This window comes from Ammospiza caudacuta, chromosome 5 (assembly GCF_027887145.1).
Source record: "Ammospiza caudacuta isolate bAmmCau1 chromosome 5, bAmmCau1.pri, whole genome shotgun sequence".
NCBI classification, from domain to species: domain Eukaryota; kingdom Metazoa; phylum Chordata; class Aves; order Passeriformes; family Passerellidae; genus Ammospiza; species Ammospiza caudacuta.
Genome location: NC_080597.1, coordinates 11,774,610 through 11,795,476, shown reverse-complemented (window position 1 = coordinate 11,795,476; position 20,867 = coordinate 11,774,610). Strand labels below are relative to the sequence as shown.

Here is a 20,867-nt window from a genome sequence, read left to right as displayed (position 1 = left end):
TCTTTTGACACTCCAAGTATTACCGCGACCTGTGTGGGTCGCAGTTGGTGAGAGAGAGACAGTGAATCTTGTATCTTGATCAGAAGGCTTATTTATTAATATATGATATATAATACATTATTACTATACTAATAGAATATAGAGAGAGGTTTGCAGAGCTGCTAGCTAAGCTAAGAATAGATAGAAAAGAATCCACAACAAAGTTGTGTCCAGGGACTCAGTCCCCTGGCTTGCACTGATGATTGGCCCTTAATTATAAACATAGAAAATGAGCCAATCAAGGTGAATCCTATTGCATTCCACAGCAGCTGATAATAATTGTTTACCTTCTCTTCGGGGGCCTCTGGCTCCCGAAGACACAGAAATATGAAAGAAAAGGATTTCTGTGGAGAAATGTCTGCGACACTCCAAGGAAATCATCAATAAAGTTATTAAATACAGACTATCTTATTTCTCCATCATCTTCACTTGCTGTTAGGAAATAAACAACTTTGGGGCAGGAGATAGTTGGCTGATCTCAAGTCCTTTTACAATTCCATGAACCTATAACAAAGAAATTAATTTTAGTGCTCATTTCAACCAGAGATGGCAAAGAGCAACAGTTGTACACAGAAATTCACATGCCAGTTTTCACTGAATTCAGCAGGACCTGTGCCTGCAGAGTCTTGTGACAATTTTCAACAACTCCTACCACTGGCTCTATTGGAAATGTGAGCTTTGACTTGTGCTATATGTCAGTCCTGTTTCAATTTTTCAGTTCCTGACATTCTAGCCACTTGCACAAAGATGATGTAAAGGGCTCAGAGATTTCCCCTCTCACAGATTAGCCACTGCTGATTTTCCTTTGGAACCTAATGCCCAGTCCTAATCAGGCTAATCAGCTCCTAGTGCAAGAGCATTTAAAAAAAACCACCAGGCTCAGACAAACTACATCTGCTCACATGAGCACTGAATGTGCTGCTATAAATTATCTGCTGAGAGCAAATCTCACCAAAAATAGAGTATTTTCCTGTGCTTCCCTTTGGCTCAGCCAGAAAAAACAACACATTTCCCTGGTGTCACAAGATGTGCTGTGCCCTCCAGTGTGTGAACTGGGTGACTCTAACCAACACAGGTCTGCTTTATTGGGTTATTTGTGTCTGAGATGGGTTTGCCTTCTGTTGACATCAGCAATGTCCTCAGTGAAAAATCTACATGCAAGCATTTCCAGTCCCACCTGCTCAGGACCCAGCACACTGCAATGAACATTTCAGCACATTCTGACTCTAAGTAAATTCCTAATCTCTACAGTGCTCTCAAAGAGCAAGACTACTCAGAATCCCAAGATAAGCAAAAAAGACTTTTAACTGCAGTTTGTTCAGTTAATCAATGAAATTTTTTTCCTCTTTTATCTGAAAGGGCAAAATTGAGAGCCAAACAGCAAACCAATCAACAGGTACTGTTACATATTTTGCATTTCTGATATGAAAACATTGGGAAAAATCTGTTCTTGATAAATGAAAATCTGTCAATAAATGTTTATGACCAAATGTGAGACTGAGGCTTTTTCAGTCTGTTAAAACAAACCTTTCCTAGCATCCCATTGATCACTTCAGGCCAACAGAAACTTCTTTCCTAGGTAAAAGTTTTCAGGCTATCTGACTTTGTGTTAGGCTACCCAATGTCAATTGAACTTGCTCCACCAAGTCTGAGAAATTTGATAACATGTCTATGAAGCTGTTATTGAAAATCTACTTGCAAAGAGAAGCTGTATCCATTAATATGGTCACAAATTGTTTTCATCCCTGAAATGTCAATTTAATGGGAAAGAATGAAGGGGTAATAGCATAAGTTCAAAGTACTGGGCAAAGAAGAAATCAGTAGCCTTCTAGATGTGCAGATGTAAAAACATGTCACATCACACAGCAAGACCTACAAAGACAATAAATCAATCCTCTCTGCTCAAAGGTGAGAAACAAGGAAAACATCCAAACCAAAAGACAAATGTGAGATGTCAAGAAGAATGGGGCAGAGGGTACTAAGATGCTTGCCCTCTTTGTAGATTTGTAGAGATGCTTTCAAGCTGCAACCTGACAGGATGAGAAAAGTCCTCAAACTTTTTATCTACAGGAGTGACAAGGACATAAGTTTATACCATTATTTGACAGCTGTTTTCACTTATAATTTATCTTCATATTTTTCTAATTAATGCCAAGAAATCTTTGACCTTCCTCAAGGCCAAGAGGAACTTTAAGAGGCAATAGTTATCAAAGAATAAGAGGGACCTTTAAGAGGCAATAGCTATCACAAAGAACAGCTGGTGAGAGGACAGCTGTGACTTACCTTCAGAAAAAGCCACAAACAATGGCACAGGTCAAAGACTAGAAGTGTCTCTCCCTTCTCCTGCTCCCAGGGTCAGTTTGAGTCTGTAAATAACACAGTTACCTCTGCCCTACACACAGCCCCAGCAGATCAGTCTGTCAGAAAACTGGACACAGCTCCATGTTTCTGCAGGAGGGAGAGGGCTCTGGTGGAGCAGCTACATCTGGAGCCTGGCTGGCCTAACTAACTCCAGCTTGCTCAGACCAGGATTGATTCAGCTTGTCCTGTGAGCCAAAGGAGCAGAGCAGGAGGACTGGCCCTTGTGCAGAGCCATTCTATCACTCCATGAGGGCCAGCCCCATCCTGGCATTGCTGTACACCAGGTGCTGCTTAGCTCCTGCACACTTTCCAGCACCCACATTATCTGTGATTTCCCACTGTCTCAATTCTACCTCAGTTCCATTAAACTGAATAATGGATCACTGCTTGGAGATAGAGAAATGTGTCAACCAAGTGTGTTTTTCAGCTTTCTTCATGGTAAAGATAATCTACTACGAAATTCCTGTGTTGAGAGTGCAAGTACACAGGTAACCCACATCCTAAGCTTGCTATGCAGGAAACCTAATAGCTCAGATTACTTCTAATTGGAGAAGTTGCAACAACAATTAATTCTTCCACTACTTATTTCTTAGTCTTCTTAAAAACTATTTGAAGAATAGGAGATGTGAGCAGGCTGCTGAATTCCCATTAACTACCAATATCTATACATTGCCTTAAGATGCAGTAGGATGCATCTAAAATCTTCATCTCCTGTCATCTCCCCATGCTCATCTTCTTTTTCTTGCAAAGCAGGCTCAGGAATGTCCCACTGTTTCTACAATCACAAGCTCCTGACACAGGCCCTCCTTCTGCTCCTCCTCTGAGCACTTTAGGACAAGGTCAGGCAGAGTTAACCTAACAGAGGCTTGCTGTTAAATATTCTCAAGAGTAAGAGCAGGTAGGGAGTTGAACTGCTATTTTCTTCTGGAATTTAGGTAAATGCTGTCTATCTTGGTGATTTCCTCAGGCAGACTCCTGGAGCATCACTAACCACTTCAGGCCCTGCCTGGCACACAGCACAGACAGCCCTGGTTTAGTAGGTCACTGATTCAGGGGCTTTCCAGAACATGTCACGTTCCTTGGCTATGTCCTAGTGAGTTCTTTCATCTACACAGCAGCTATGCTATATGGAGTGCTTTTACCCTTAATTTCCTTATTCTGCTTGACTTCACCTGTATTTTCTTTTTAGACCTGAATTATCCAAAATCCAGAGAGCTGTTCCTCTATCAGTTCACTTGTTTCAGTGGTAATGTGCCTGCTAGCTCAAAGTATAATGACAAAGCCATATCCCAGCCTTGCCTTTTTCTGTAGCTCATATAAAGAATAGCTTTTAAAAAAGAAATAATACCTCATTGTTAACAAAATTAGTGAAATGCATTTTTCTCCAGTTACAGGCTCAGAACATTAAGAGGTTCCTTGTCAGCTCTGTAGCCTTTTTCACACTTTCTATATCACGACGTGCTTGTGTTATTTCTCAAATGGTTTCTGTGAATGCTTTAAATAATTCCTCATTAAATCTACTGAGAAGCTAAATAATGGGTTAGTAAAACAGCAGAAATGGAAATGGCATAAGCTGAAAAATATATCTTCAGTTCCTTTCTTTCATATACAATTCATAAAAAGCACATTTAGAAAGGTCTGATGATTCATGAAATACTAAAAGACACACACATTTTAAACATTTCAAAAGAGGAAAAGAAAGGTCCTAAAATTACATAAATCATCACATTTCAATCTTGCTGTTTACCATGGAAACATAAGGATACCTTTCAGGTCACAAAATCATCCAGAGCACAAATACTTGCACTATTACATGGACAAAGAAGGGCCTGATGCAAAGTTTGAAGTCAGTGGGAACAGTAACTTTAGTAGGCTTTGGAAGAAACAACGTAAGTTACAATTATAAGGTTCTTACACCTCTAAAAAATGCAGACGGGGATACTTACAATCTAGGACACTAGTCTGGTTTAAAGAATTGCTGTGAGCTTCCTCCAAACACCACAACATCCCAAGGAATGCTCTATTACAGAGTTAAAATGTCAGCATGTCTAATTTAAACAGAGACTCACTTCCCTTTTGCCTAATTTATGAGGCAAAAGGCACAATATTGAATATTCCTGTGTATTTGATGGCAAAAATCAGCAAGTCATGAAACCACTTCAAACCTTGTCATAAAAGAAGATGGAGATGGATGACTTTTGGCACCAACATGGTAAGGATATTTTAATCTCTGTTTTACTTAGTTGATAGGACTGGATTCCAAAGCCTAAAATTTTCAGAGAAAGCAACAAATATCTGGTAAAATGCCTTAAAGATTTGATGTGTCATCTGTGTACTTGTTTAGCTAGATAAAAAAAAACAAACCAAACAAACAGAAGTCTAAATAAGACTTCACTGGAGAACTTCAACAAATGATGCTAATGTAAACCATTCCATCCAGCAATGATGTCATAGCTTAGATAGAGAGAGAAATGTCAATAACCTTTTAATGAAAATATACAGCAGTAAGGCATGGATTTCACTGCAGTCTTTTTTTATTATTATTATTTAATGTCTCATCAAACAAATTAGGGCTTCTATGAAAAGCAGATTTTATTTCAGGATTGCTTTCTTTATAAAGTGAAAAAACTGAAATAAAAATTAAACTAAACTTGTAGAACTGCAGTGAATTCATGCCATAATAGCTAAATCATATTGAAGTAGCTAAATTATGTTGATCAGCGTGAAATGTATGGGTTTGGTCTCATCAGTGGCAACTGGAAAGCTAAATGCAAGCGAGGAAAAGCACAGAGTGAAAAGGTCCTGTTCACAGTGGCACCAAGAGGTAAAAGTACATTTAGCCAGCTGAATTCTTCATCAGTTACAGCCAACCAATGTCCTTGGCAAGGACACTGTTCCTCAAATTCAAAATGGCCTCCACAGGGACAACACACCATGCTTGGAGTGCCATAAATATGCACTGCTCATTAAGCTGAGCTAAATGAGCATTATCAGATGCAGGACATGGCCCTGAGAGCAGGAAGATATATACATGGATCTGTATATATGCACTGACACTGCTCATCAAACAATGAACACACACAGACACAAATATGGCATGTTTACAGAACCCACAGAAAACAGGGCAATGCAGAACAAAAAAAGAGAACACAGATAATAAGTAAATGATTGAATTATCCCTTTTGTGAAGAGCATCATATTCAGGTTTAAAAAAAAAAACCCTTACACATGACTTTTTAAAAAATCTACTAAAAACACAAAAAAATCCATTTTTCATGAAGAACAGAGACAGATTAAACCAATATTGCATGAGTCTCACAATAGCCAGTGGCATGTCTGATTGCACAAGCTCAGAGACATCTTGCAGGTACAGGATCATCATCAACACAAGTACATTCCCAGCAGATAAAAATACAACATACTTTTGTAGGAGAATCATCCATGGATCTCTAATGAAGGAAAGGGCAATTTGTACTCAGATTAAATTCGTGTTACCAGAATAAAGCTGTGAGTTCTTTAAAAAAATAATGGTTCTGAAGAACTTCCATGCTTTGTATTGCTTGGATGAAGGAAATCAAACTTTCCTGAGAGAACAATTCAGAACAGACCAGCCTGACTAGTTAAATATTATATGGCTGCATATTTAATATAATAGTAGGGGTTTAGTTAACCACCTGTCCTGATTTTCAAGAATAAACTCTTTCACTTAAGGTACAGAAAAATCCACATTCTTAAGAGCTCAGTATAAAATTATCTGACTTAAAATCAGCACATAAAGGAGTATCTAGATCCTAATCATGTTGATTTTCCTCTTCATCAATCTATAAAATTCATTCCCAAAAAAGAAATAAATATTTAAAATTCCTCATTGTGTGACCTGAGCAATCACAAAGATCTACAAAGCACCCCCCTGGCAAAATTAATTTCTGAGCTGAGAGTGTTCCTCAAAGGACTTCCTCCACAGCCATTTATAAAAGAAGCTGTGCTTTCTGTGTGCAAATTTCCGACAGTCCTGCTGTTTCAAAATTGAGACATGCATAAAAAAGCAAAGTAGAGATATTGGAGCAATGCCTACAGCAGCAAGGCTTAGAAATCTGTGAGGCACTTTCATTGCTGCTTCAGCTCAAAAGTGAAGCTGAAACTGGTTTTGGTAAAATATTCCTAAACAAACAAAAAATGTGCACAGCTAAAGACCTTGAATGTAAACCATTTTCACCACTCAAGGAAAGTAGACAGAAACCTGCTATCAAAAATGTATTTCTCTGACCTTTACACAGGCACACCTCTCCAGACAGCCTCCTCCTCTGCAGAGAGGTGTCAGCCTGAAAATCTCTGCTCGTTTTCCCAACCTCTGCATCCAAATGGGGAGGGAAAGGGAGCTTCTACTCACAACACACCTTTTGAAGAGGATTTCCTATCTCTTCACACTACTTAAACAAGATGAAGCAAGAAGGAGGGACAAAACCAACAATCTTGCACCACATGCCAAGTTCCACTTTAAGGTCATTTAAATAAAAATACAGAAGGAACATAAGCTTCTGATTACACAAAGAATGGTCTTTTATAGAATATTTTGGAAAGTCAAATCTAAAACACTGTACTTTAAAAAAGCTCAAAATCTAGAAAGAATAAATACTCTAAAATAGCATGAGAGTATATTCCTCATCTCTTGAGCCAAGAGAGGTTACTCAACACCTCATATGGCAAATCAAAAGCCCTTAATTCCTTATCAGAGAAGATCCTCTGATCCTTGTGTTAAATATTTTTGTGCTACATCAAACAGCTCAATGCACTCCCAGGTTTCTTATCTATTCTTCACATTTTAAACCACTCTCAGTGTAATACAACTCTTAAGCAATTTCCCTTGAGCTCCAGCTTAAAGATTTCATTATAAGACTTCCTAGGACCTCAGCATTTGGGTCATTGAGATTTTTTATTTTCATTTTCCTTGCTAGCTTTAAAAAATAATTTCCACCTACATATGCTGTAAGTTAGTTCTTGGTCACACTCTAGGAATTGCCTTTGGGATAGAATTTTACAAAAGAAGTTACATTTTATGGTAAGAATGCAAACCAACAAACAAGAGCTAGTTATTTGTATCAAATTGTGATTCATATTTGATTTGCTGTAAGTATAGAGCTACATCAGAAATTAATCTTGGACTGTTTTTTCAGTAAGAGCGACTATTATATACCCTTAATTATGTATGGTAGGTGGTAAGCTCAGTGCCTGAGCAGTTGCTATACTATTATGTGGCATTCTTTGTGCTGTCTCTATCTTCCACATCAGTCTCTTCTTGTGGGAATTAAATGCCAGGCTGTAAATCACTCTTGAAAGACAGCTGAAAAGCAAGCGTGCTTTCAGGTTTAATGTGCTTTCAGAAAGGAGTGACCCAACAAAACCACCTAATTTTGCAGATTTGTTCTTTTTGGGGGTTTTTTAAAAGGTTTTTAGAAGAACCATTTTATGAAATGGTTTGTAACAATGAAGAACAATTGATCTAAGCACTACAAAAAATACACAAATTTGATCATGGAAAACTAGCATAGTTCTGTTGAAATCCATGGGTCTATCCTAGCTTGGGTCAACCAAATATCTGACCTCATCTGGGCTTGGAATTTGAGGGAAATGTGTTACATTTAAGGCTGCTACTTTCCTTTTTCTATTGTGATAAAACAAAATGGATACAACCATACAGATTTCTCTAAAAGGAAGGTTTGCTCATTATGATCTCATGATCTGTACTCCTTCAAAATATGAAATACTTTGGTTTTTACAGTGTTTTCCTGTGTGGGATTTTAAATACTAAGCATAAACAATTGGGGAAAGAAGCATCCACCACATTTTGTTTGGACAGCTCTCCAACAAAGGAGATTCTCAGGTGGTTTGTTGTTGACCCTGAGTGAGAACTGCAGCCATTGGTAACTGTCCTTCTCATAACCTGTGAGGAAACCTTTCACTTCAGGTACATCTTCTACATAAGGATCTTGATTCAAATTTAAGCTAAAATAGCAGAACTTTATGTTCAACTTTTGGAACTGCATGCTAAAGTATCTGACAGAGAAAAGAGTACTGGTCAAGGCAGATACTACAGGAGACCTTTTTAGTCTTGTTCTTTCCTTGAAGATGTTGAGAGAACCATATTTCATATTTGGAACTGTGGTATATTAAGAGGCACCTAGTGACTTCATATTCTAGGAGTCTGAACACAACTGCAAAGGAAAGGTCATTTTTCAGTGTTACACACTGCCAAACCTAGCACTAGGCTTTCTATATGCCCTGACTTTTTCATGTAGTTAAGAAAACAAATACAATCCAAAGGTGGGCTGGAATTGTGCTGGGCACATATTGGCTGTAATCAGAAGAATAAAGACTTGAAAGTAAAAATACAGGTCGGCAGAACAGAAGCAAAGAAGAAACTAACAACCAAGTTAAATGCATGCCATTACCTAGGAGCAAGGGAACACGATACTTTGGAAAAGCACCGAGTGGTATTTTTAGCCCCTGCGGGCAGTTAAGAGCCATTAGTGCAATTAGAAAGCCCAGATCAGGTCGTGCTGTCTCAGCTTTGTGTCAGAGGTACCTGTATGGTGATCTAAAGCCGAAGGCATTCAAGTGGAAATGGAGCAGGACGTGACAATCTCTTGCTTAAGAGGTCTTCAGCTCAGCTGGTCTTCCTCTGCCAAAATCATCTTTCCCTCTCCAGGTATCCAGCAGCAAAGCAAGGGCAGCCTCTTGTGCCAAGCACCAAGTCCAGCAGAAGGAGCAAGAGAAACACAGGCACAGCTCGCTGCTGCACGGGGCTCATGGGGCAGAGGAACCTGTCCTGTTTGTGCTGCCACCAGCTGCAGCTACTTTGGCTCTTGGTCTCCATCTCCAACCAAACAAATTAAAGGCCAGTTAAAGCCTCCCAGTCCCCACATCTCTGGGAGCTCATGAAAGGACAGGGAAGCACTCACAGCACACAGGTGAAAAATTCTTCTGAAGGAAATAATTCACAAATTTAAAGGAACAAAACCAAAACGTGCTTGTTTAATGTAAGTTTGATTAATTCTCACTCTGCTCCTGGGGACTCAGCCTCAAACCAAGCTAGACTTTGCTCCACAGCGTTTGACTTTGCATGCTACTTTTTTGCACTCTCTCTGATGAAGAAACAGGTGTGGGCTGCTACACTTTTTGCTGTCTTGCTTGACTGCAAAAATCGTCTAAGAACAGAAGCTCTTTGTGAGACAAGACTTTTAAACATTCTCAATAAAAGCAGCAGAATAACATTCTTCACTGTTCCTTACTTTCAGGAAACAGATAATTAGACAGATGGCAAAAAAATCCTACTTGGTGCATCATTCCTTTCATCTGTTAAAAACAGTAAGAAATCTTCCAGAAACTGGTAAAAACAATGATGAATAATTCCCTGCTTAATCCTGAACTAACCCTGTCCTGCCAACACTGGAATCTGAATGCTCAGAAAAATCTCAGGTTTGGACCTGCCAGTCTCACAGGCTGAGATTAAAGCATGTGATGGTATAAAATTCTGACAAATGCATTCACAAAGCTGAGATTGTTGCAGATTCATAAGGACAACTGTAACATAAATCACTGACCTGTCTCAAGACTCTTACACTTTAAATATGTAGAGATGTACCTAAAGTGACAGGTAAGACTCCAGATAAAGAACTTTCTGGACAATTCTACCATTCAGGCTGCTTCATCCTTTGGTCTCTGTTACTGGACAAAAAGAGTGTGTCAGCTTTTCTCAGTCTGTGGTCCACACATCTGAGATGTTCCATGAGATATCAGATGCTCCTTTCCCCCCATTCACTTTTTCTTCTCAGGAGACAGCTCTTTGATTTATCTACTGCAACACACCCTCAGAGAATGTCTTGTTTAAACTCTGCAGTTTTACACTTGCACTCTGAGTACATGTTACTTGCATGGCACTACTCAAAGGCAGTTCTGACACTGATGGTACTAAGTAAGAAATATAACCTACTACAGGGTACTGCTCAGCTTCCCAGAATAAAATTTTGTCGAGCAGAAACTACTTTTATGGGCTTTAGCTTTCATATTTTCTACTTATGCTTTTTGTGTATAACATATTTCAAAACAAAGAATTAACAAAATTACCACCAGACAAGACTGTGCCCAGTTAAAGGCTAAAGGTCCTGCTCAGGTGTAGAAGATAAGAAATTATTAGCTGTTCTCTCAGGAGAGAGAAAAGAGAGAAAGCTATCACACCTTTAAAATGTCATCCCGGTTTGCATTTTCTTTCTGTGCCTCATTCGAAGCAGATGCTACATTTTGGCAGGAAATTAAGAGCAAAACCTTCCTGCACAGATTAATGTCATGACTCAATTTGTACAAAATAAGCCTTCTGTGAGTTGAACACCACCCTTTGGAAAAACCTGACTGGGTGCTCCAGGCTGAGAAGAGGGGTGCTGTGGAGGCTCCTGCACACTGCCAGCCGCTCCCTTGCTGGTCCTCACACCTCTGACTCCTCTGTCCAGTGGGATTTGTGTCTTCCAGGGGGAACTACCAATGCCACCAGCAGGCTAAGCTCCACCCAGGCACAGGGGTGCAGCCTCTGTGGATGCCAGTGGGACTGCACCCACATGCACCACAGCAGGACTTTCCACACTGCATCTGAAACCAGTTTGGGCCGCTGCCGGCACAACGTCATCTCCTGCCACCCGTGACACAGGAGGAGACATTTTGCTTTTCAACAAGGCGCCCAAATTAAATTGCATCTGCAGTGTTGGGAGGGTCCCCTGCTCTGCTAACCACTCAGCACCACATGCACCCAAGGAAAAAATGTTTACCTGGTATGGCCACGGTTAACCTTTTTTCCTTGCTGAGACGGTGCCCATGGATGAATTCACTCATGGAAGGGGGGCCCCTCAGAAGATATGATTCTGTGGAGGCGGGATGAGGGGGGGCTCTTATTAATTTCTGGAGGTAGGTCCCTGAAGTCCTGGGATGGCTCTGATCACAAAGGGAAGGTGAGAATAGTCTTGCAGGAGATCCAAGAAAAATACATATGGAAACAAAAGAGTTTTACTTTAATTACCTTTCAAAGCCTCATGAATGACAATATCATCTTAACTTGCTTAACAGGTAAAAATCAACTATCGTTGACACCCCATGTCATTTCCAGAGCAGGATACCATGCCTGCATTGGAGATCCTCCTTCACCTTAGGGAAGGAGGACATGAGGTTGGGTTGTATCTCAGCACCCTCAAGTCACCTTGTACCAGGTTCCCTGATTGTTCTCTTGGTTTTGCATTGTGATAAGAGCATACAAGAAAAGGAGATGGTTATCTAGGACTTCTCTAACAGAGTCCGCTTCATCTTCAAAACCATGGAGATGCCCACACCTAGAGAGTTTTGGCAGGGGCAGGCACAAGACATGAGCTCACTGCTTGAACAGCAAAATATTTGCATTAGGTTATGAATGGCAGCCATCCCCTTCAAAAGATTTCTTGCACCCACGTAGAAAAATTGATCTGAGTGAACACATCCATATTGTTTTCACACTGATAAAGAACAAGTGAGCACCAGAGCTTAACAAAGAAATGCAGCTTCTTCCATGTGAAGCACTAAAATGCTCATAGAGCACAATCCTTCTTTTATTTCAGACGCTCATTACGGAAAACCACAGAGAAAACTTAAAGAAAACTTGTTAAAGAAAATACATTCACACTTAATATTAAAGACATACAAGATGCACCAAGACACTGACAGAATATAGTTCAAAACACTGCATTCAGAAGGAGGAAATAACAGTGAGTAGGTGGATCAGAACCACATGTTGCCAGGCTTTGAATTTCATACTCATATCCTCCCCGCCTCCTTCTCCCCAGTCAAAGGACAGAAAGAAAAAAAATAAAAATAAAGAAAGGAATCATTATGTTTATAATTCAGTGAACGACTTTAATGCAAGTCTGGCTACTGCACTGTACTGTAAAGATCACTGCATGCATACCTTTTCCTCTGAGTGCCACTGCTGACCAGTAAGTTTGGTTGCTGTGGGCCCTGACTATGCAGGAGGAAAGTGTCTATGCTTGGCACGGTGGCGGATGCCTCCTCACTTACTTTAGGGCTGCCGATCTTGCTCTTTCCCAGCTTGCCTTTGCTGCGCCGCGACTGCTCGTGGTCGAACTCTAAATCCTCCAGGCGCTGGGTCAGGGCAAGCTTTTGCTGGATAGCCATGCGCAGCAGAGAGTTCAGGGTCTTCTTCTCATCCTCTGCAGCTGCCAGCTGCCTCTGCATCTCATCCAGCTGTGTGACGTACTCATCACACCTGCAGAAAAACAGGGCAGAGATCTGGGGAAGCAGCCCAAGAACTGACCCTACCAGTGAGCACATTCCCGGGCTTCTGTTACAGAGCCAGACTCAGATCCCAGCTTTTGCTGCCCCTAATCGTGGCAGCTGGCAGCCTGAATTCTTCTGTTCCCCTCTGAGTCAATTTGGACTTGGATCTGAATGTTCCATTCAGCAAGAATGGAACTTCCCATTCAGCAAGACAACCTGTGCCTATATCAACATAGTCTATGACAATGTAATGTGTTTCTGATGCAATTGGAGGGGAGGTATGGGATTATTTCCAGTTCAGACCACAAATAACAATTTTGGGTGTTGCTTCTACCAGTAAGTCACCATGATTAAAAATGCTACCAATTAGAAAATACTATTTTCCACAGGCAGTCATATCCATTTCAAGAGAGTATTACAAAAAAAAGTGCAAGTAGTTTGAACACTTGACACATCACATTTTGTGAAATAGAAACCTTCCATTATTTACCCTTGTTAATCACTTACTACCATGACTACCATTAGTTACCATTGATTAAAGGGATCCTATTAGGAAGCCCCACACCTGGAAGATATTTCACATTTACTGTTGAATTTCTTGGAGGTGTGTTCATCACTACTCCTTTTTAATCCTTTTTTACCCACATGGAAAATTATCTTTTCATTTGCTTTAGATCTCTGAGAACTAAAACCACCTTTCTTACGATTTTGTTCGATTTAAGACCAAGTTCAATTTATCTCTGCTTCTAGCAAAACTTCCCAAAGTTAACAGGAAAAGCAAGGCATTTCAAAATTGTATTAAAACACTTTTTGAAGTGAAATAGCTTCAGTTTGATAGCAATAGACCATCTATTCAGTAAGAACCAAGAGCAATAAAAATAAATGTATCCCAGCACTGAGATGCTTCACAGACAGCAGTACTGCCTGACCATCAGACATTTGTGGAAACACCCAAGGATTTTTCATGTTGAACGATGCAGCTTTCACCAGATCTCATTCCCACAAGATCTGGGTGAATCTAAGCAGTTTTGCTGTGTAATTGCAATTCTGTAATGGATGAGTATGTAATTCTATCAGTATCACTTACAGAAAGCAAGCATAGAAAACTATTTTAGTCTTCCTTATCAAAATGGATGATGCAATAAACGCTTGAATTATTGTAAACTGAGGGATGAACATAATTTCTCTGAAATTTTAATCTTGCCCTTGGGAAACAGAATCAAAGTATACTTGAAAATGTGTAGTTAGTTATTCTTCACACACAAATACTTATATATATATTGCACTTCCCTTTTGAACAATTCAGGCACTGCAAGCAAAATTACTATGTCAGATACAGCTTCATCTACAGTTTCAGTATTATCTTTCTTCTGCAGGACCTTAATAAGCATGATTGCTGCTACCCAAGCCTTGAGGAAAAGAGGAACTTATGAAATGCCAGCTGGCTTAAAGCCAACATGCACACCTATTTCTGCTCCAAGCTGTGAGATGCATGTTGATGCTTAAGTCAGTTTCCTTGACAGACATGAAATCAGCATTCTGAATATTTTAGTAATTCCTATTTAAAGTTAATTTACTTTAATGTCTACGTTATCAGAGTTTTAAAGCCTCATTCTTGTAACCAGATGGGTCTTGTGTCCTTGTCTTTTATTCTCTCCTGCTTTCCTCTTTGTCCAAGAGACCTCATTTGTTTCCAAACATGTTTCCTGTTGAAAATTTTTAGCTGCAACACCTGCAGCAACTCCTGTGGCACACTGCCACTAGAGGAATGGATTGCCTTCCATTAATATGCCAATACATCAATTTTGATTTTGGAAAAAGTTTGATTTTTCTCAGGTATTAGAAGATGTTTTTGGTATTTGCACATCTGATTTGTAAAACAGCCCAAGTGAACAGTTAAGAAACATGTGCATTGAAGGTAGATATTACTAATGCAGTCTTAGATGAATTTGCTATAAACTATATCAAGTTCTCTTGAGAAATCTGCATATACTAGATGCTATTAGCTGTTGTTCAAACAAAACCAATCTCATTAATACATTTTCCAGAGCAAGCCCACTTTTTTTTTTTTTTTTTTTAGAAAGTTTAAAAGAAAGGTTAAACCTAAATCATGCAAGTAGAAGCCTCTATTAACTTCTGCTGAATTAACAGCCTCAGATCTCCTGCAATTTGGCAGCAGAGAAGGTTACTCTGTGTAGTGGGAGGTAACAACTGCCTCCAGCCACAGCTTTTCCTTTCACTGAGATATTCCCAGCTATGTGCAAGTGTGGGATAAAAGGAGAAGTGTTTCCAATTAAAAAATAAAAAAGCATTGCACACATCTATATTGCCTTTCACCCACACATTTGATAAACATTCATCAAGTCTCACAGAAGCAAGAGAAAGGTTAATGATCTCCTAAGAGAAAAGGGTAAAGAGCTCCTAGGAAAGAGGACTTCTGGCACGGCAGAGACCATTGCAGGGCTGCAGGATACTCCAGGGCTCTGAATGAGTGTTTCAGGAGGGTTCTAATAGTGATAGCAAAAGTCAGGTTATGTCCTCCTGAATCAGAACTCTCCTCAGTTTCCCTCTTGCCCCAAGACAGGTTGTAAGCTGCAAGCCACTATTAAATAAGCAGCACTGTTTTCTTGCTGTCTGCTGGTGAGCTTAGAGCAAAAGTCAAGGTTTCACCTATTTTTCATTCCTCTCATCTCAGAATGCAAGCAGACACATATGCCCACTTATTTTTTATGAACTGATCCAAGAAGCTTATATAGGATTTTAAGGGATTTCTGGTTCCATCTATCCCTCTCGTCTAGGAACATAAACCAAATACCAAATCAGGCTTATGTGTAATTTAGGTAACATAAATCATAGCAGAGCTTGAGCTAAAACCCAGTGACACTGACAGTGACAGGTCCCTGCTCTAACTAGATAATCATAATTCTTCTCCTGTTCAAAAATGTTTTCTCAGCTCCGGGATCTGTTCAATCTTCCTACTCAGTCTGTTCAGCACACATTTTTCTTTTAAAATCATCATAAGAAAATATTTTGATGGATAAAGAATAAAATCCATGCATGCAGTGTCAGGACTATGGCAATATTTCCTGCTCTCTCCAATTACACATCTCAGTTTAGGCTGGCGAAGCAAGCAGTGTAGAGAGTCAGTGTATTTTGCTTCCTGAATAGGTTAAGGATCCTGTTCAAAAGTAGTTCCTTCTCTCCTTCAGCTCAGGATTTCCTCTCTCAGGACAACACCTACTCTAGATTGGAAAACTAATATTTTAAATAATTATTTATTGTTCCTCTGAATGAGTGCTGCTGGCTGCTTCACAAACACAGACCACCCTTACCCTGGGTCAGAACTCAGGGTGAGAGTGAGGGGAAACAACAGGAGGGGCAGGAAAGGCTTCTTTGGGAATTCCTCATTTTCTCTGGGAATACCAGAAGCAGCCCATGACAAAATAAGCAGGTTAAAGGCTGCACATGGCACTGGCATCTAACAGAAACTTCAGCTCTGTTTTGCCAACCTCTTGAATCCCACCAAAGTGGTTTTATATGCTGTAGCTTTCTTTTTTTAAGAGAGGCGTTCCAGGAAATATTCTTGACAGGTCTGAAGCACATAAATCCCAGAAAAGGGATACACAGCTAATGAAAAGGGAAGGAGGAAGCTGTAGAGATCAGAATCTCAGAGATTTTTGGGTCAAATAAGCTGCTCCAGAAGGAAAAAGGGCAAAAGTAGAGTGACAAGCAGGACAGAAAGACTTTTGAGACAAAGAACTGTAAAAAGAGCTTAAGGAGTGAAGGATGAACAAGTGTGAGGAAAAACACAGAAAAGAAGGCTCCTGCTTTCTGCACAGGGGAGCTTTGGAGGAAAGTGTCAACTTTGCTGTTCAGACCAGAAACAGAAGTGCTGTGCTCTCCTTAGGACATGTGCTATGACCTTTATCTGGTGTATTTGAGGAAGGAAACACACAGTTCCATACAGCACCAGATGAACATCCACCTGGGGGCCAAAGTGATGCTTTATGGAAAGAGAAAGGATATTGTTCTATCAAACAGTCTAAGCAACCATTTTCAGATCTATAATACAATTCTGCTATCAGAAGGATGATCTCCCTATGGTACAAATTCAGGAGTAAGTACCATGTGATGCACTATAACCATGGAAACCACTGTTTTATTCAACTAAAGACTAAACAATTGCTTTTTTATGCTGAGGGTTGCTACTGCATCTAATGTTACTGCACAAAAATCTTAGACCCTTGTATTTTCAAACAGATTTCTCCTCTTCAAAAGACTTGTAGAATATATCAACTCTCTGTCATTTAAACAAATGCTCTTCCAAATGGACTATTTGGAATGAGTCAATGATTTGACCATTTAGAAAGATTGATTTAATTATAAAGGCCATTAAACTCCATGCTAAGGAAGAAAAATGAATATTTTACAACAGAAAAATCTATAGGAGTATAATGATGTGGAAGACCTTGTAGTGAATCATTTTTTATAACTGTGCTCAGAGAATACTGGGCAAAAACTTAGGATGTCAAGGGCAGGGATATGTCTCATATATTGAGTGTTTAATCACTACTACATGGAGTTTACCAAGAGCAGTAAATTCTTGGGGTGGGATTTATCACTGCTAACACTAGAAATTGTTTTAAACTAAAAATGTGTAACTCAGCAGGTCACACAGACTCCTTTTATAGCTCATAGAAGAGGAACAGAAGTTTCTTTACATCCTACACACAAGGCATCTAGATAAGACACCTGGATGAGTGGCATCACTGAAGCCTAATTCTCATGGAGGGGATGCTGCTGCCTCCCATCAGCTCCAGGATATGCCTTGAACCCAACTGAGATCTGCACTCAGGATGCCCTAATTGAGTAAGGAGCATTCAGTACACCAACAATCTAACATTCCCTCTAAAGCTTTGAAAACTACTTTTACCTTATATGTTGATGATTTATGGCCCATTCAAGACCCTTGTTTTGCTTTATGCTCACGATGCCACTCCTCTGCTCCAGAGTTACCTGCCTTCCATAAGCTCTTCCAGAGTTAGAACATTCCTGCATCTCCTAGAGCAAGGAGCTTGCACAGAAAGGTAAACACATGCATTTCCAACACACATACACAACTCTCCTTTGTGGAAGAAAGCCTTTAGATGCCAATGAAATCAATGAGGCTACCTTGGTTCACACCACCTGCTGAGCTGGGTCTTCGTTTCCATTATGTCGCTACACGCGCTCCTCTGGCGAAGGACCTATGATGAATTTGTACACAGCACCAATGTCACGACATATAAATGCCTCTTTTCTCCTTCCTTCCCACTTCTCCCAGCTGCTGCTGTCACTAAGCAAAAAAGCACCTTAGAAGGCTGAAGTGGTGAGATGTCACTGCCAGCAGCACTGAAGAGATGTTGGCTGAAGGCACAAAGATGTCTTATCATTTATGGACTAAAGCACAAATAAGAAATCTGAACTGTGTTTGACCAGAAGAGGGGGGGAAAAAGTCTTTTTGGATTTCCAAAATAAGAATTTATTGATGAAAAAGCTGGAGCTTAAAAAACAAAAAAAGATTTTTAGGTAACCTTTTAAAAAGCAGCTAAGATGAAAAGACACAGGCTTAAGCTGTGCCAGGGGAGGTCTAGGTGGTCATTAGGAAGAATTTCTTCACAAAAAGGGCTATCAGACATTGAAGTGAACTGCCCAGGGAGGTGGTGCAGTCACATCCCTGGGGGTGTTTAAGGAAAGCCTGGACTTGACTCAGTGCCATGGTCTGGATCACAGGTGGTGTTGGGTCATAGGCTGGACTCAATCTCAGAAGTATTTTCCAACCTAGTTGATTCTGTGATTCTGTGTAAAACCAAAAGGTCTTCTGAAGAAGATGTGAGAGAAGGAAAGATGAAAGTTGATTAATTAGTGTCCTGCCAGCAGGAACTATGTTACAGAAGGTAAGTGAAGCTTTTATCCTGTGAAGGAGAAGATAATAAATTGAGTATCACAGTGGAAGAAAATAAGAATTTATGCTGGAGTGGGAAATTACAGTACCTTACAATTATTTGCACTGGATTATAGCATAGGTTGGTTGATTAAATAGATTTTACAACTGGTAAGTAATAAATCTCACTGTAATGAAAATGTGGGGTTCTGAAGATCATCATTAACCATAAGATAGCTTTACACGACAGAATCACTGCGTACTTCTGAATGGGAATATCAGCCACATAAATCCTCTATTTGATTTCCACTTTAAAAACCCTATAAATGCAAATATTCTGTAGCTATATACTGCCATTTATAACACTTTACTCAAGGTTGTATTGACCTTGCTATTCTTCAGCTTTATTCTCCAAGACACACGTCTCAGCAGCACTTGAAAGCCTGCAAGTTCTGCACAGTGTGCATTCTAGGACTCATTCACCTTCATCCAAGAAACCCCTGACCACGCAGAAAATAATTTCTCTATCCTCCTAAGCACCCAACATGCACAGCAAAGTGTGTTCTCACATAGCACACACATGCTTGCAGTGCTGAGCCAGGTGGTGACACCTTTCCCTTACCTGGTTGCAAACATTGCTCTCAAGGATGAGAAGGTTGCTGCATCTTCCTTCAGAGCCTTTAGTTCGTTCCGTAGCTTGGTCATGGTCTCAGTCACCATTGCTTTTTCATTTTCATATTTGTTCTTCAAATTGGCCAGTGCCACTTCAGCTGTCTGAAAACAAAAACAAGGATATGTGCTTATGAGACAAAGATCTGAGAACAGCTAAAATCCCATGCCTGATTTTGGGTTTGATGTCCTTCATTCACAAGTAAAATAAATTAAACCTGATCTTCACTGGACTGCACAGTTTAACTTCTTCTTTTAAATTGTACTCCATGAAAGCAGGAAAAGGAGAAAGCAGCTGAAAGGACAAAGCCCATTTCAATGGCAACTGGCAACAACTCAGCACCTCAAGTATCTCTGCAAAAAGATACAGCTCTATGTGGAGGGCTCAGGCAAGGGAGTAAAGTTACTACAGGAGCTGCTGCCACCTTGTTTGAGCTGCAATAAACACCCAAGTGTGTCCCCTGGCACTTTGCAAACAGGACACAGAGCACATGAGGCTCAGCCTCTGCAGCCAAGTTGTGAATCACCGTGTTTGGCCTCAAGCCTCCTGCTGGCTGAGGCTTTCCTTGGGCACAGGGATGGCCAGGATCTGGCAGCTTGATTTATGCCTGAAAACTGGCAATGTTCACTGCTGTGCAAACCAGCATTATTTCAGCAGTTTTAACCACTAAAAAAAAAAGTGTAAATTACAGTTTTCATTTAAAAGGAAAGCAAAGCTTTGTATTTGTCCCATTCCTAAATTTTTGCTGCTCCCTTCTTTCTGTTTTCAATTTCATCCATTAAATTCCTTTAATTTACTACTGTACTGTTTTTAATAGTTACATTTGTCTTATATCTGCAAGACTTGAACATCCTGCATTACTTATGAATTTAGTAAAATTTTGAAGTTATTCAAAATACATAGTTTTATAGAGACTTTATACCTGCTGCTGCTTGAGACATTTAAAAATATTGCCTTTGAATGAAATGAAGAAAAATTTGCTTCCTTTTACATTTATTCAGAGGGTGTTATGGTTGTTTTTTGCACTTCATTTAGTGCATAATAAGTTGCAGCAATTCATACAGGCAATCAATTTCCTCTGTTGATCTTATGGGCTGTTTGGCCACCACCAGGGGAGAGAAGGTTAGAAGAAAATTAGGTTGAAGCAACTAGCAAGAGAACAGGACAAAAGATGGTAATGACCAAACAGATGGAAACCTATTTCAAACCCAGTTTTCCAAAACTCAATACATTTCCCACTAAAAATGTCTCTTTACAAAAGGGCACATTAGAATCTCCTATAAATTACAACTTTATTCATTTGTGTCTTGTTAAATAACAATGTTAAAATAATTAATTTTTAAAATTGCATTACTCACCAACAATATTTTCTTCCTTTCACACCAATTTACAATAAGAGAGCAGATTTTTAAAGGGCAGTAGTAACTACCCATCATTTTAAATAGATGTGTTTTTCCAATCCAGATTTGAAATCATCAGCAATACATGTTAAAATTATCAATCACTTAGGGATCTATTTAAACCAATTCTGCTTTTTTCAGCCTTGCTGATATATGCTTTGGTGCA

At 39.7% G+C, this 20,867-nt stretch overlaps 1 protein-coding gene across 7 annotated transcripts in view; it reads right to left on the bottom strand.

Annotated features, from left to right (window-relative positions):
* Positions 1 to 20,867, bottom strand: part of BICD1 (BICD cargo adaptor 1) — a 172,327-nt gene that overhangs the window by 14,273 nt on the left and 137,187 nt on the right. For 3 of the 7 annotated variants that reach the window (XM_058804693.1, XM_058804694.1, XM_058804695.1), the window contains exons 6-7: positions 19,254 to 19,405; positions 12,490 to 12,697 (exon numbers count right to left, since the gene is read on the bottom strand). In XM_058804693.1, coding sequence (XP_058660676.1) covers positions 12,490 to 12,697; positions 19,254 to 19,405 — 360 coding nt within the window. Of the gene's footprint in view, positions 1 to 11,216; positions 11,408 to 12,379; positions 12,698 to 17,880; positions 17,955 to 19,253; positions 19,406 to 20,867 lie in introns of those variants that run through there. The other 4 variants (XM_058804698.1, XM_058804692.1, XR_009274745.1 and 1 more) reach the window with 3 other exon arrangements.